A 15,480-nucleotide genomic window follows, 5' to 3' on the forward strand; every position below is an offset into this window, starting at 1 on the left:
AAACTAACTCACTCTTACTGCTAAGTGAGGTAAAAAAAAATGATGTGATTAAAGTGGCGTGTAAATATTGTTGTTGTCCACCTCTTTATGTGGCAGTCCCAGCCGTCGAGGAAGAAACCAACCCTCTCCAAGGTCATTGCCGCCATTGAAATACAAAAAGTTAGGTGCTCTATATTGTTTTTGTTGCTCCATTCTGAATTTCTGACAAGTGTCCCTTTCTACTCATTACACCAATTATTCTTATCTTTACCAAAACTCATATCCCCTGAAGAACTACCAAGCTCTTCTAGTAACTAGTAATCTAGTTTTCTAGTGAGGAAGGGACTCGGAAGCTGCTTGGATGGGACAAGTCAAAACTGGCATGCGTAACAACAACACAAATATGAAAAGAAATTCTGGCCTTTTTTCCGTTAAAAGTGATAAGAATATGCTTACAAGGTTAGCATTCAAGTATAGAAACTTGGCCTTCTTTCAGAATGAGAAGCCTCAGTGCCTCACACAACCTTTCAATAAAACTGTAACACTTGTAATCAGTAAGTTAGTAGTAACTAATTGGACCATGAAAGCTAGAAGGAAAATTCACCATTAGCCAGCAATGATTATCCAATTACAAAAAATAAAGTGTGTCCCAGAATCGAAAGTAGTTCGAATCAGATCGCACGTTCGCACTTATAATGTGTACATAATACTTGCCACTTGGTCTTTCACCAAAGTCACAACATATCAGCAATTCCCATGTTGAGGTGAGTGCGTGCGCATTCATTTGATATTCTTCTGTTTTCCTTATGAATCTCTTGGATATAAGAAAGAAAAAAAAAAAAACAGAAGCTACGTGTGCCCAAAGGCGAAAGCTATCTAAGACTGAGATTTCAATTTGACAATGCATCTATTTAGTGCCAAAACTATCACATTGTATAAGAGTCATTTGAAGCTACAAAAGAAACAGCCCTTTTTCGACCGTAAGAGAAAATAAATTAAAAAAAACACACACACACAACAAATTCCAATATAAACAAATGAAACAAAAATCTAGAATGTGTTGAGAAATCAAATAAAGTGCTTACAGGCAGAGCAGCATTCAGGGTGAGGTAGCTACTTTGGCTTTTCATAAGCCACACCAATCTTCAACACCAGATAAGGGAAATCTTAATCTTTCTTCTCCTGAGAATCCTGGATCATTGTTGGAGCACCCACCCTAGAGCTTGAGCAATCTCAATTACCCGAACGCTCCAGTGAAAAAATTAAAAGAATATGTCCTAGCTTCTAAAGTTGCAAAACTCCATTTGACTTGACTCCACTAGTCCCATTGAATCCATCATTCAGATCTCCTTCTCAAGTGCTGGGAAACAGGAATCCCTTCGAAGAAGTCCAAAACAGCATACTCCAGGTCCTCCACAGAGTACTTGATGTAATTCTCCGGATGCCTCCCACTCTCAATGTAGCTCCTGAACCTCCCAAGAAACGACCTATACGCGGGAATGAGCTTCTCCGATATAGATATCCTCAGCTCCTCCCTGAGCTGTGAATCCGGTATCAACCAAACCGCCTGCGTCCTGTGAACCTCCTCAAACATGGAATTGAAAGTCTTAAACCTATCCCTGAGAGCACTCTTGGACACCCCGGATGAAAACCCCCCACTGGCATGCAACCCCTCGTCCCTCAAATAATACAACACCTTCACCCACGTCTCCCTCTGGTATCTCGTGGCAGCCTGCCGGAACTTCCCGGTGAGCTTCTTCAAGTAGTCATCCCCAATCATCTCCCTCAACTCGGAACTCCCTCTCACCTTCTGAACAATGTAGTGCACATTGTTCATGATAAAAAGGTGAGCCAGAGAAGCATCCCTGTAGTGCTTACTCTTCCCATCCAAGTTGAATTGCAAAATCACAATAATCCAAATCAAGTGAACATCCAAAGGTGTCTTCTCCTCATACTCACTCAAATCCATATCTGGTATCCCAACATCTCCCGAATACCTAGACCCCGTGGAGGGCTTCGACACTATAAGCTCATTCAAAGTAACCTTGTAATCAGAGATCAAACTTATGTAATTCATCACATACCGAGTCAAAGGGTGAATCGTTCCACCAGGAACAGGAACCCTAGAAGGTTCCTTCAGCACAGCGTTTTCGAATTCGGACAAAATCCCCCTCGCAGCCTCACCCAACCGCGACAAAATCTCCGCCGCCTGAACCCTAATCGACTCCGACGACTTCGAATCAAACACGACGTCGATATCCGGCATCAAATCCGTCAAGGCGTCATGCAAATCGAGAATCTTGAACAGCTTCTCCGGCGACCTACGGCTTATGCTAATCGCCTCGGCGAAGTTGAAGAGCTGAATCGCGGGACCTTTCACCGTCTCCATGAAGCAAGCGTCGTCGATGGAAGTTCCGACGCCGTCGAAGATTTGCTCGCAGAGCTTCTTCTCGCTCGCGAAGAGAGTTCTGACGCAGACCTTGGCGGCTTTTATCCAGCGTCTGATTTTGTTCTCGAGCTGCTCCCACTCGAGGCGCTGAACGTCTCCGATGCTGAGCTTTTCGATGTGGAGCTTGCGGAAGCTCGCGTCGACGGAGGATTTTCGAACGCTGCCGTAGACCTGGATGCACTCGCGGAGGTAGCCGGAGGAGAGCATGCGCTCGGCGATGCAGCGGAGGTCGTAGACGGCGTCGGAGGGGATCAGATCGATCTCGCGGATGCTGCTGGTGGAACGGTAACTGCTGCTGTTAACGGAGTTGACGGAGGAAACAGAAGAGTGAACAGAGGAAGCAGCGCCGTCACTGTTGAAACGGAGGAGAGGAGTGGTGGTGGTGGTGGTGTTAGTAGTTTCTGGCTCAGTTTCTGTTGAATCTTGTTCGAGGTTGGTGAGAGGGTGTTTTGGGGAAGAGGTGGAGGAAGGAAGAAGGTCTGGGAGGGTTTGGGAGGGATCGTCTTCGGAGGTGGAAGGGTCGAAGGGGATGGTGTGGGAGATGAGGATGTTGCGGAACTCGTCTTCTAAGCGGGCCATGGCAATCTGGATGGCGGAGTTGACTTTGTCGGAGGAGGAGACGGAGACGGAGGAGAGGGACCGTTGGATTTCGTCCACGGCTTGGAGGTAGAGATCGGCCTCATCGCGGTCCACGCCGCCGGAGAATATCATCTTGTCGCGGGCATCCTCCGACGCGGTGGAGTCCCAGCGCAGGATGATCTTCTCCGCCGTCTCAAGCGGGAGGCTCTCCATTATTAGAAAGTGAGAGAAAGAGAGAGAGTTTTGTTGGGTAAAATTGCGTTGCGTATGTGCAAAAAAATACTTGTCTTCTGCCCTGTGGGAGTGGGACATATCATTTTTTTAAAATGCCCGTCGTTCCAATCTTCACAGTACATTCCGGTCAGCCAATTTTGGTGTTCTCCTTTTAAAAAAAAAAATTAACCTTTTATACATGCTTTCAAATTTTCTATATATCTATCTCTGTGTATTATCGCGTTTTTCTTTTTCGGATAGATAAGATGCTCATAATGATTTCTTTTTTATATCCTTAATTTCCCCGAAGGGAAGGGGGTTGTAGGTAGGTAAAAAAAAAAAAAAAGTTTAAGTTGGATGTGAATTTTTTTCTTTGGACTAGTTTACGTTAGTTTCCCACTTTGTCTACTTGAAAAATAGTTGAGTTTACCACTTCCTCGTTCTTTTTCCTTTAGCAGACTGACACTAATGTGTTGTTGGCTTGGGTGCCCTAGAAGGTTGTTCTAGTAGTATATAATTCAATGGGCAACAAATTGAAAAAGAAGGAAATTAGGGAGTATTTAACCGGGGAGAAGTTTTTTTATACCCAGGAATGATGATTTCTATAAATCATGAATCTGGGAATGAAGACTAATAGACTATGTGGGTTGGCTCTATGGTCTCCTCAATAATCGCCACATGAATGAGGACCCAGTTGAGATGCTAGTTGCTTGCTACTATTGTTGTTTTTAGAAGTGATTGGCTGATTGACTCGTACATTCAACAAAAGGCCAGTTGCAGTCTGCAGGTACCCCTTCAACCCCACTCCACTATCAGCCACGAATATTTCTTAATTGGTAGGGAATACTTATACATTATCTCAATCATCACGTTGTGTGAGACAAAAATTAATAGTATAAAACCAATTAATTAAATCTTCTTTTATGAGATCAATTTGTATGGAGTTGTTTCGGCTTAAGTTTCTTTTTTTTATATATGGGTAAGTAATTGTACTATTCCACGGATATGAAAAATATACTCGATCTTCCAATTTAAGGCCACCAAATTGTATTTTAATTTCGTTCTCATTTTTCAATGTTTTAAGTCCATTTGTGCCTTTGCCTCAAAGCTAGAGGGTTGCAGATCCTCTCAAATTTTAAGCTGAGTCTAGCGGAGATACTGTTGTAGCTTTGAGACCGAAGTGCTTTGAACTTGGCATTGGCTGAAATAATAATTATTACCAAAATTAATAATTTTATCTACATAATCAGATAATAGTATAATTTTTTATATTATTAATATATTTTGATTAGATTTTTTGTTTCATTCCAAATATGAACAAGGTTTAGGACATTTTATTGTTTTGTTTTTTAAAGTCAAATTGTGATTTCTGTATCTAACTGTCCTTTAAAGTCATTTAATTGAAAGCGATTCTTAATTTAAAATGAAATTAGCTGTTAGCATCAATTATTATTAAATTAAGAAGATATACAACTCTTTATTGAATAGTGTGAGTTGAAAACATATTTAATTTTTACGAATAAAAAAATTCTTTATTAAATTTATTGGTCTTCTTCTACGTAAAAAAAAAAATAGTCTTTTTCCTATTAAATTGGTTCCGTTAAGTCATTAATTAATTGTTCTGGGCACTGGGTAGCGGTAGGCATAGTGTAGCAATCATAGCAGACGGTCATTATCAGAATCATTGAATTAGAGTCACGTCCTGTTGCCACGAATTTCCATTATGGCGTTACTAGTACCTTCTTATCCTTAATTTCTCTAAAAATTTAACAAGAAAAAAAAAGTTTAATAAGATCGGCTGCATATATAATACACTCAATAATAAATATGCATAATCATTAACAAACAACAAAACGTTTATCTCCATGGCCATACATGGCATACATTCAATAAAATTCAAGAGGCTAATTTTGTCGTGACATTTAAATTAATCAAAAGCTTTAATTTTTTTATGAAAGTTTACATTTATTTAAGAAAAAATGTAACTATGAAAGTTTATTTTCTTTTATAAAGAATGTGTCTATTTATAAAAATTGTAAGTATGAAATATATTTTTTTCTTTCGTAAAATGATGGGTATCTTTTCAGAGTTGTATCTTTTTCCTAAAAGACATAAAAAGATCTATATTTATAAAATGATTGTGAATTTCTATAAGAATTGTTTTTCTTGACCAAAAAACATAAGATGATGCATATATAAAATCAACCTGCACACACTGAGTTTTTGCATCTAAATTGCTTCATTTTTTACCTTGTACACAAAAAGAATCAAAGGAACTATTATTATTTAAATGACCATTGACAATAACTTTGATTGGGAATGTGCAAACCAAATCAAGGGATTTATTATATTCTAAACTTGATTTGTTATTACATTAAATTGCATCCATTTTCTGTATAGATTGATGGGGGTGAATCAAACTTAAACCTTAGAGTATCCCAATCGAGCACCAGGCCGGAAAGCAGTAATTTGTTAGAATTAGCACCGTGCTTGCATAGCAATTTCCATTACAGCGTCTCAAAAATGTTAATTTTGAGGTAACTGTTGTTTTCTAAAGCAACATTGCTAACTCAATAAAAAATTAAAAAAAAAAACACTATGAAATTATCATTACAATGTGTAGATGTGCTAAAAGCATTTTATTGAGATCCATTGGAAGCAATAAAAGAAAACTGCTCCATTGTAAAGATTTATTGCATAGAGTTACTTATATTGAGAAAAATAAAAGAAAATGATTCCCACGTGCGGATTTCATTGAAAATAATTGAGAGTTGTTGTAATGTAGATGTTCTTAGTGTTTCACACATGCCTCGGAGACTTGTGTTTTTTCTTTATTATTTGTTTTCTTTAATTTATTGTAGAACCATCAACACTAACTTTCCAAGTTCCAACACTTTAGGTTCAACAACATTCTAACAGCAATGATTGTAACTCTGAGCGTGCATGGTGATGACTTATGATATTGTGAAACTTGAAGTTTAGTGGTGAAACTTTTGTTTCTTAACAAAAAAATATATACTTCCTTCTTAAAATTTTGTAGGTGGTATGTGTCTTGAGCACTTTTAAGACCAGTAGATAGAGAAGATGAAATGTCCGTTAAAATTTGTGAGAAACACAAATGGAACAACGACGATTATATTTGCATGAGACACATTCTAAATATTGTATTTGTCACACAATTAAATATATATCAAAATTTTGGATTAGTCTATAGCCAATAAGAAACTTTGGAAAAAATTTAAAGCAAGGTACATGATGAAAAACACAACAAGAAATATCTTCTAGTCATTTTAAATATTCAACCTTATCTAATATTATTATTCTAAAAGCATCCTTTAAGTTGATTCAAATGTGTGTATCATCTTCAATAATTATGATTAAGGATGATTTTTTTAAGGAGCGATTAAGAATATTAAGAAATGTACGTAGTTCTTTTTTTATATATATGAAATGAAGAAAATTAAATGAACATAACTAACATCCTTAACATGTGTGAAATGACATACAATTAATATTTTAGCTTAATTAAGTCTGGAGGGAGTATGTATGAAAGCATAATTGTCTCATTTATCATTGACAACTTTTTCGTTAATGGAAAGACTATAAAAAGAGTCCAAAACACACAAAAAATAAAAATAAAAAATAAAAATCTCTTAAATAACTTGGTAATCACTTTCATTTGGAAGAAAATTATTGTAAATAAAATGATACGAAATGAACTATCTAATAAAAAAAAGACACAAGTATTGTAAAGTAATGGAGAAAGGAACATAGGATAAGTTCTCTAGGGAAAAAAAATTGAAAAAAATCTCGTGAGAACAATAATAAAAATGATAACGAGCAAAGGAAGAAGAAAGGTAGTTGTTACCATTGTGACAAATTGGGACATTTCAAAAATGAACGTAGGTTCTTGAAGAAGAAAATCAAAGAGAAGGAAACTAGATTAATAACAAAGCATAATCTTGTCATAGTAATTTTTTAAATTAATATGATAATTGATGTTGGATCATGATAGATAAACTTTCAGGCAACTTGTAAGAACAATTGAAGAGATGTCTTCAGAATAATCAATGAAAACGATGAAACTATTATATTTACGGAAAATGTTTATAGGTACTTCTTGTAACTCATTTGTTGCAACTCATTTCCGCTTGGTACTTCTTGTACCTTAATAAAGTTTATTTGACTGAAAAAAAAAAACTATCCCAGTCAAAGGCAAAGGCAAAGGGACACTGAAACTAGACACTTTGAGAAAAGTACTAACTCTAATTGATGCATACTATGTACGTACCGATCTTGGAAAGAATTAAGTTTTTGTACCATTACTTAATACGTACCTATAGGTTAAAGTCTATATTTGAGAGAGATAAGTTTATCCTTTCCAAAAGAAAAATGTTTATAGGTACCTTTGTGCGAACTTATTTAAACTCAATGTGATCAGTAATAATAGTAAGTCTATTTTTCTTATATTTTTGAGTCTTGTAATATATGGCATATTTAATTAGGACATGTAAATTTTTTTTAAAAAAAATGATATGATGAATTCATGTTTGATTCCTAAAAAAAATAGAATTTCTTATGCATGTAACTTGTATGTTAACTTTTTTTAGGAGAACTTGTATGTTAACTAAGATAACTAAACGCTCCTTTAAAAAGGTTGAGAGAAATTTTAATATAATGCATTTAATTCATACGTTTGTCATCTGCATAGTTGATTTGACTCACCACAAACAGTTAAAGATACTTCGTGTTTTCCTTTGTGATTTGCATGGTTAACTCACCACAAACGGTAAAAGATACTGTGTTTTCTTTTTGACTGAAAGAATGGAAACTTGAAAAAACATGGCCATAATTAAAAAAAAAAATTAAGATTATTTTTCGCATTCAAATTTCGGAAAAATTGAAATTAGTTCAAAATCATAATTCTTTTATACGGGTATATAATTAACGGGTTATGCAAAGAATTATGTGAGTGTTGAGATCCCAGAAAATTATTTAGTTAGTCTGTTCTAAGATCAACAAAAGAAAAGAAGCAAGAGTGGACTGTAGTGAAAAATTATGATTTTAAGTTTAAGTTTTATTGTCTTTTTTTACATTTCTTAATTAAGGGTAGTGTTTAGTAAAATTACGTTGAGTTTAAATAAATAAATAAAATTATTCTACGTACGATATTAACCACAATAGTAACAACAATGGAGAAAAGGAATAACGGAGGCAACGTTAGGAGTAGGAAAATATTTGGAAAATGTGGAGTAAGATTATAAATTGTAATAGAATTGGGACTTGAAAACAATAAAAGTCTATGTTAGGCAAAGTATTTTAAGTAGTTTTTACCTTTTTTCATTAATTGAAAAAAAATTGACTATTTGATAAATAATTTGTTTTACTAGTTTTTAATATTTTTAGTTATTTTTTCCTTTTTATATTTAATATATTTATCAATTTTTTTTAAAAATAAATCATGATTTTTTTTATCATTTCAATTACTTCAACATCTAATTTTATTGAACACTTATAATTTAATAAGTTAATTTTTTAAGTTTCAATTATCTTTATAATTTTTAACTAATTTTTTAATTAGTTTTATCGAGCATAGGCAAAGTTCAGTTATATTAAAATTTTATAAAATTATGATTTGATTGTTTAAAAAAATTCTAAACATCATAGCTATAGTTCTAAAATTTAATTGCAATTCCAAACCTCAATTCGGTGCAACAAATCATACAAATGGACGCTTGAATAAATTAATAGTCTTTTCTATAATTTGTATTACAAAAATCAAGCATATTGCAAGCAAGCTAAGCAGGACTTCGCTTAGGCTTGTCCCTAGTCCCCATGTTAGAAAATATATATATTGAACTGCATGTGCATTTCACGTAAAAGGAATATTCACACATTTAAATAATCAATGGCATTGCCACGAGAGGGAGCAAGAGACATTTTCTTACAATTTTACGAGTATGGTGAGCAAAAATTACTACCTTTTTTTTTTCACGAATCTTTTATAGTATGGGTTCAAGGCGTCTCCTCCTTCAACAAATTGTTTTTTACTAACAAAAAAACAAAATGGTTGAGAATTTAGAGTTGCACGAGTGTTAGTGCAAGCAAATCATTTGAAGATATTGCAATTAAAATTTGGGTGAAATTTGCTAAATTAGACGAAACTTCTAGAAGTACAACAACATGTTAGCACGCATGTCCCACACGGTAAAAAAATATAATATGTTATTAATTAATGATAAGTAGTAGTAGTAATAATTACTACTATTTTTTTTTTTTTTGTGAAAAGGTAGAATATGTGTTACCTTTTTGTTATAAAAAAACGTTGCTTTTCTAATTTTATCGAAGTTGGAAAAAGGCAGAATATGATAAGTCAATAGTAATATGCAAGTATTGTTACTACACGCATATTGCATGGGTTTATATAAGACAATGCAATGGGAGGACAAAAAATAAAGGTAAGAAACTATATCTGTTTGATACACTAAACCTAGATAGAACAAGAACGCTGTAGAAAACAACAACGGTAATATGAACAATAAAAATAAAAATAAAAAGGAAAGAGTCAGTCATGAACTTGATTAGGAAATGCTTGGTTGAATTCTGAAAGAAGTAATTGAAATAGGAAAACAAAAACAAAAGGTTATAGGAATTTGGCTCGACTGCACATATTTAGAAAATTGATATTAAGAAATGGCTTTAAAGTTATAAATATATAGTATAGAAATTTGAAAAAATAATGTCATGTGAGTAGAGCCAGATCAGCGTCTGGGTTCAATCATGAAAAAAATGTTATTATGGTTATGGCACCTAAAAATTTGATGACAGACAGATTTGAAGTGCAGATAATAAGGGATATCCAAAAAATTTGCAGAATGGGTTATTGTTGTATGCCATATGCTGAGACTTACGAGTTTGAGCCTTTCAAATAATTTATGCATTTCAATGAACTTCCAGCTGTAGTATGGTGTGAACATTAGCATATGGTTGACTTAAGCAACATTAATTATTAATTATTTATATAAAATTTTGTCCCCTTCTCTTCTATTCATTCACCAATGGAAACAAATATGTACTCTTACAACTTTAAAAAATGATAATTAAAGAAAAACTCTGCCCAATCTTTCATCGATGAATCACTACGACTATAAACTATAAGAAATTAATATTTAGACTTCCAAACCTAGGAAGGAACTATTGGGTAAACGTAAACCAGTCACTATTTGCAGGTTGCTTTGTTTATTTTGTAATTTGTGCACGTTAGGATTAGGTATTTTGCAAGGCCGTTTCAAACTTAAGATTAATGAACTTTGTTTATCTAGCTTATTAAGTGCGTGTTTGGACATATATTTAATATGTATAACCAATAAAAATCATATTTAATATGCTAATCATAGTCTCAAGCTCTACTCTTGTATATATAGGGTATACAAAATTGTCTCCAACAAAAAATACATAAACTTTTTTTATGAAAAAATCCTTAAATCATGTGTTATCTCATAAAACTGTTATATATTTATTCTTAAATTTATTTTTCAGTTCCCTTTTGTAATTGGTTCTGGTAATTAATGATAAAAAAACTCTTAAGTCTAATTGACTTTAATGATTTGAATTAGTAAATAAAATCCAATAATTTATTTTGTCCTGATAAAATCCAATAGTTTATTCTTTAAAAAGGGGAAATAGAAAACTATAAAGCCGAAAAGGAAAAGTGTTTTGCCAGTTTTGGTCCACACACAAAAACTTTGTGAACATAAATGGATTGCTTGCAGCTAACACACCCACGTTAACTTTTTTTGTTGTGGCCCGTTTCAAATAGGCTAACTTTTTTGTGGTCCAAAATAGTTACAAAAACTTAGTTCTATTCGCTTATTACAACCCATTGTACATCGAGTCAACGCGAACCGAGTTAACTCGTTATTCATTTTTCCATGTAGGCTTGACAATAGGGTAAAACATGTGGAATTTGGTTCGACCCAGATTTATCTTTAATCATTTTTGGATCGATTAAATAATTATTTTGATCTTCTTTTTTATTTGTATTATTTATTTTAGTCTCTCTATTTTAAAAAGGGCAATGTTAACATGTGCCCTTAAGGCACATGTTAAGGAGTAATAAATGGCTCATGGTCCCACCTATTTTATTTTGGACAAAGAGAAAATTAACTTCAGTCAAATAAATATAAAAAAGTGTGTTTTTAATTTTTTTATGCCAAAATTACCCTCACTCATTTAACACATACTGTGTCTATTTTCTTCCTAGATTTTGTTAGTTTCCCGCTAATTTGTTCGAGAGTCTGTACTACTTCCATCATTTTGCACATTTCTTTTCAATTCCTCTCTACCACCATATGCTCTTATGAAAAACACATTGATAGATTGAATTATTAACCATGGATTTGTCTTTTCTTCAAAGCCCACATGCACAGTCTTTTCTTCGTAGCTCAAAGGCACAATATCAGGTACTTTTATCAAGCTTTTTTTTTTCTCCATTGCTCTCGCCAATCACATGTGTTTTTTGGACACTTGCAAAATATATATATATATATATATATATATATATATATATATATATATATATATATATATATATATATATAGAGTTTTGTAATATATTTTTCTATTTATTATTTTTATTTGTAGATGATAAATAACACAATGGGTGAAGGTAATACTAGTACTAGAGATATGAGCACCATAAATAACACAATGGGGGAAGGTAGTACTAGTACTAGAGATATGAGCACCGATAAAATAAATGTTGATTTAAATGAATATCCAATTGAAGATATTTCTTTAGAGAATGGTTATTCAGGAACAGTTAGTGAACATTTTGATCATGATATTGTGGCAAATGATGTATTAGAAGTTGAGGAAATTGAAACTTATGAGAAAGAAAATATTGTGTCTTCTAGTCAGAATATTGAGATAAATGAATTTGCAGAAGAAGTTGATAGAGATGAAACTTATAATGAGACAAATATTGTTCCTTTTGTTGGTCAAATTTTTCTTAGCGAGGAAGAAGCATTTGCATTTTATAAGAGGTATGCATATCAGCATGGGTTCTCTGTTCGAAAAGGTAGATTCATCAAACGAAATGGAATTATGAGGAGGCGTGATTTTTTTTGCCATCGTGAAGGTAGAAGCTCGTTGAAAATCATAGAACCATTAAAAGAACAGAGAAACAGAGAATCAACAAGGTGTGAATGTAAAGCTTATTTAAGAATTTCATTGCAGAAGTCTCATGATATATTTCCAAGTGAGTGGCGAGTTACAAAGTTTGTTGTTGAACATAACCATGTTTTGCTAACCCAATCAGAAGTGCGTTTTTTACCGGCTAACCGAACTATCTCTGAAGATGATATTGAACGCATTTTCTTGTTAAAAGAAGGGGGGCTTTCAGTTAGACAATTGATGCGTGTCATAGAATTAGAGAAAAATGTGAAGCATGGTTATCTTCCATTTATTGAAAGGGACATTCGTAATCTTTTTGTGAAAACCAAGAAAAAAGTTGAAAGAAATAATGCCAAAGATCTTCTCAAGTACTGTGAGGATGCAAAAAAGAGTTGCTCTAAATTTCAGTATGCATATACACTTGATGAAGAGAGAAGGTTAGAGCATATTTTTTGGTCTCCTGCTTCTTGCTCTGATTGGTACCAAAAATATGGTGATGTTGTTGTGTTTGATACTACATACAAGGTCAATTCTTATGAAATGCCATTTGGGATTTTTGTGGGTATGAATAGTCATGGGAAGACTGTACTTTTTGGTTGTGCACTCTTACGAAATGAAACAATATCTGCATTTCGTTGGTTAATGAAGGTAACTTCTAAGCTTATTATTATTGTTTCTTTAATGATGGTATCTTAGTTTCTAATTAATACTTTTTTTAACGCTTCTAAATTTTCTTTAGACTTTTATATCTTTGATGAAGAAGCCACCAAAGACTATACTAACGGATCAAGATCCATGGATGAAAGAAGCAATTTCAAAAGACTTGCCATCAACAAAACATAGTTTTTGCATATGGCACATCACTTTTAAGTTTAGTAGTTGGTTTAATGCTATACTTCGGGACAAATATTCAAAATGGTGTTCTGATTTTTACGAGTTGTATAAATTGGAGACATGTGAAGAATTTGAGCATCAATGGCCAAAAGTTGTTGCTAAGTATAACTTGTAGTCAAATAAACATGTGAAAGGATTGTATGAAATCAGGAATTACTGGGCACTCGCTTATCTTCGTGACCATTTCTTTGGTGGGATGACAACTACCGGAAGATCAGAGAGTATTAATGCATTTATTAAAAGATTTATAAATTCTCACACAAGTTTAAGTGACTTTACAAAGCAGGTATGGTGTAATTGCCAATATATTAGTACTTTTCACTTCTAATCTTATACGTTGATTAATTTAAATTAATTTCAGGTTGATGTAGCGATTGATGATATTAAGCAAAAAGAAGACCATGACATAATGTTAGAAAAGTGCAAAAGAATTAACTTGAAGCTTATGTCACCCTTGCAAGAGCAAGCTCATGGTGTTCTTACAAGATTTGCTTTTCAGAAGTTTCAAGAGGAGTTTGAAAGGTCCACCCAATATTCAATTCATCATGAAAATGGTAATGAATTTGTGTTGCGGTATTATAAAGATGCTAATAGTAGAAAACACATGGTCTTTTGGGATGGTAAAATAGCTACATGTAGTTGCAAGTATTTTGAGTTTTGGGGTATATTATGTCGTCACATTCTCAGTATTTTTCTTCATAAAGATTGTCATGAAATCCCTTCTAACTACTTGCCGTCACGATGGCGGCTTCAAACATCACATGACGATGATGAAGTAGATCCCCAACAAGTCAATGTTGTCTTTGAGGAACAAGTCGATGTTGTTCACTGTCCTCCACCTTCCAAAACAAAAGGTCGTCCCAAACGAAGACGTCTTAAAGGTGGAAAAGAGCTATCACATAACATGAATACTTGTGGATTGTGCAAAGATGTAGGACATAATATTGTTACATGTCCTCTAAAAGAAAATACTCAATTTTCTGGTCACACAAACAAGAAGAAAAAAATTTGTAAAGATGCAAATTTAAATCCAATTCTTCTTCCAAAAGTTTAGGTACATATTTTTTCATTTCATTTATTAAATTCTTTAGATTTCTAGTTTAATATACTTTTGTAGGATTATGTATATCCGATAATTAATAATATTTTGTTTGTTTCTACCCTTTGTTTCTAACAGGAATATGTTGGCAATGTAGCATGTGGAATGATACTTCAGAGTTTAGAAAAGAAAGCTGATGTTGGCATAGGCATGAAGGCCCTGGATCTATTTTTTATGAGTTTTTTATTTTAATTAAACATTTGAACCTCTTTTTGGATATTTTTTGTATTGGAATGGTATTATTTCATTTGAATTGCTAATATATTTTGAATTAGTTTTTATTATTTATTTAAATTAAAAAATTCCAGCAATGTTAATGAAGGGATGAAAAAATACTTTTATTTTGCAAAAGATGCTACGCAGGTGCTTCATACTCAGTAAAGAGACAAAAAAGTCAGAAAAAAAGAAACTCTTCAGTTTAGCAATTTTGAGGCGCGTGTATTTAAAGTAGGAAGTTCAAAAGCACACTATGTGTGTCATATAGTTGAGGGTAATTTTGTCTTTAAATTTTTTATGAGACACATTTATGATGCTGTTTTTTCCAAAGTATAATAAGTGGGGACCAACCATCATTTATTACACATTAACATGTGCCCTCACAGCACCCTTTTAAAAATATTCAATTTATTTTTTTTCAAAAAAAATTTAATGTTATCCTTCGGTTTAATTTCATTAACATCATCAGTGTTAATTTATACAAAAGGACAAAATTGAACATTTTTAAATAAAATAAAATAAAAAATTTTAAATAATAATATATATGTTCTTATCCATTCATGGTCTTTTACGAAATATAACCCAAATTTATTCATAAAAAAGAAATAGAAAATAGGTTTAATTACAAAAATTATCTTCCTATTTTTCTCATTTCATTACATCAGTTTTCCTATTTTCTAATTTCCTATCGATGCCCAGGAAAAAAAAATTGTAAAAGCTGATGATTAGATTAAAATATTGACCATCACATGTCTGCATCTAATTGATTGTTTAAGAGGTATTTATATGTTTAAAAAATATTATTATTACTAACTAAAGTAATTAATTATTTACCTTATTTCCAATTTATCCTCATCAATTAGATAACTAATAATTA

General features: G+C 32.9%; 1 protein-coding gene and 1 pseudogene across 1 annotated transcript; one reads left to right on the top strand and one right to left on the bottom strand.

Annotated features, from left to right (window-relative positions):
* Positions 1 to 562: 562 nt before the first annotated feature.
* Positions 563 to 3,455, bottom strand: LOC114390341 (exocyst complex component EXO70A1-like). Its single transcript, XM_028351047.1, has one exon. The coding sequence runs from the start codon at positions 3,317 to 3,319 to the stop codon at positions 1,316 to 1,318; it is 2,004 nt and encodes a 667-aa protein (XP_028206848.1). The 5' UTR covers positions 3,320 to 3,455; the 3' UTR covers positions 563 to 1,315.
* An 8,473-nt stretch (positions 3,456 to 11,928) lies between these two features.
* Positions 11,929 to 14,911, top strand: LOC114390441 (annotated as a pseudogene).
* The last annotated feature ends 569 nt before the right edge of the window (positions 14,912 to 15,480 follow it).

The sequence above is a fragment of the Glycine soja genome, chromosome 16 (assembly GCF_004193775.1).
Source record: "Glycine soja cultivar W05 chromosome 16, ASM419377v2, whole genome shotgun sequence".
Lineage (NCBI taxonomy): Eukaryota > Viridiplantae > Streptophyta > Magnoliopsida > Fabales > Fabaceae > Glycine > Glycine soja.

Coding starts and splice junctions, on each gene's coding strand:
- LOC114390341 (XM_028351047.1), bottom strand. CDS start 3,319: ATGTCCCACTCCCACAGGGCAGAAGACAAGTATTTTTTTGCACATACG.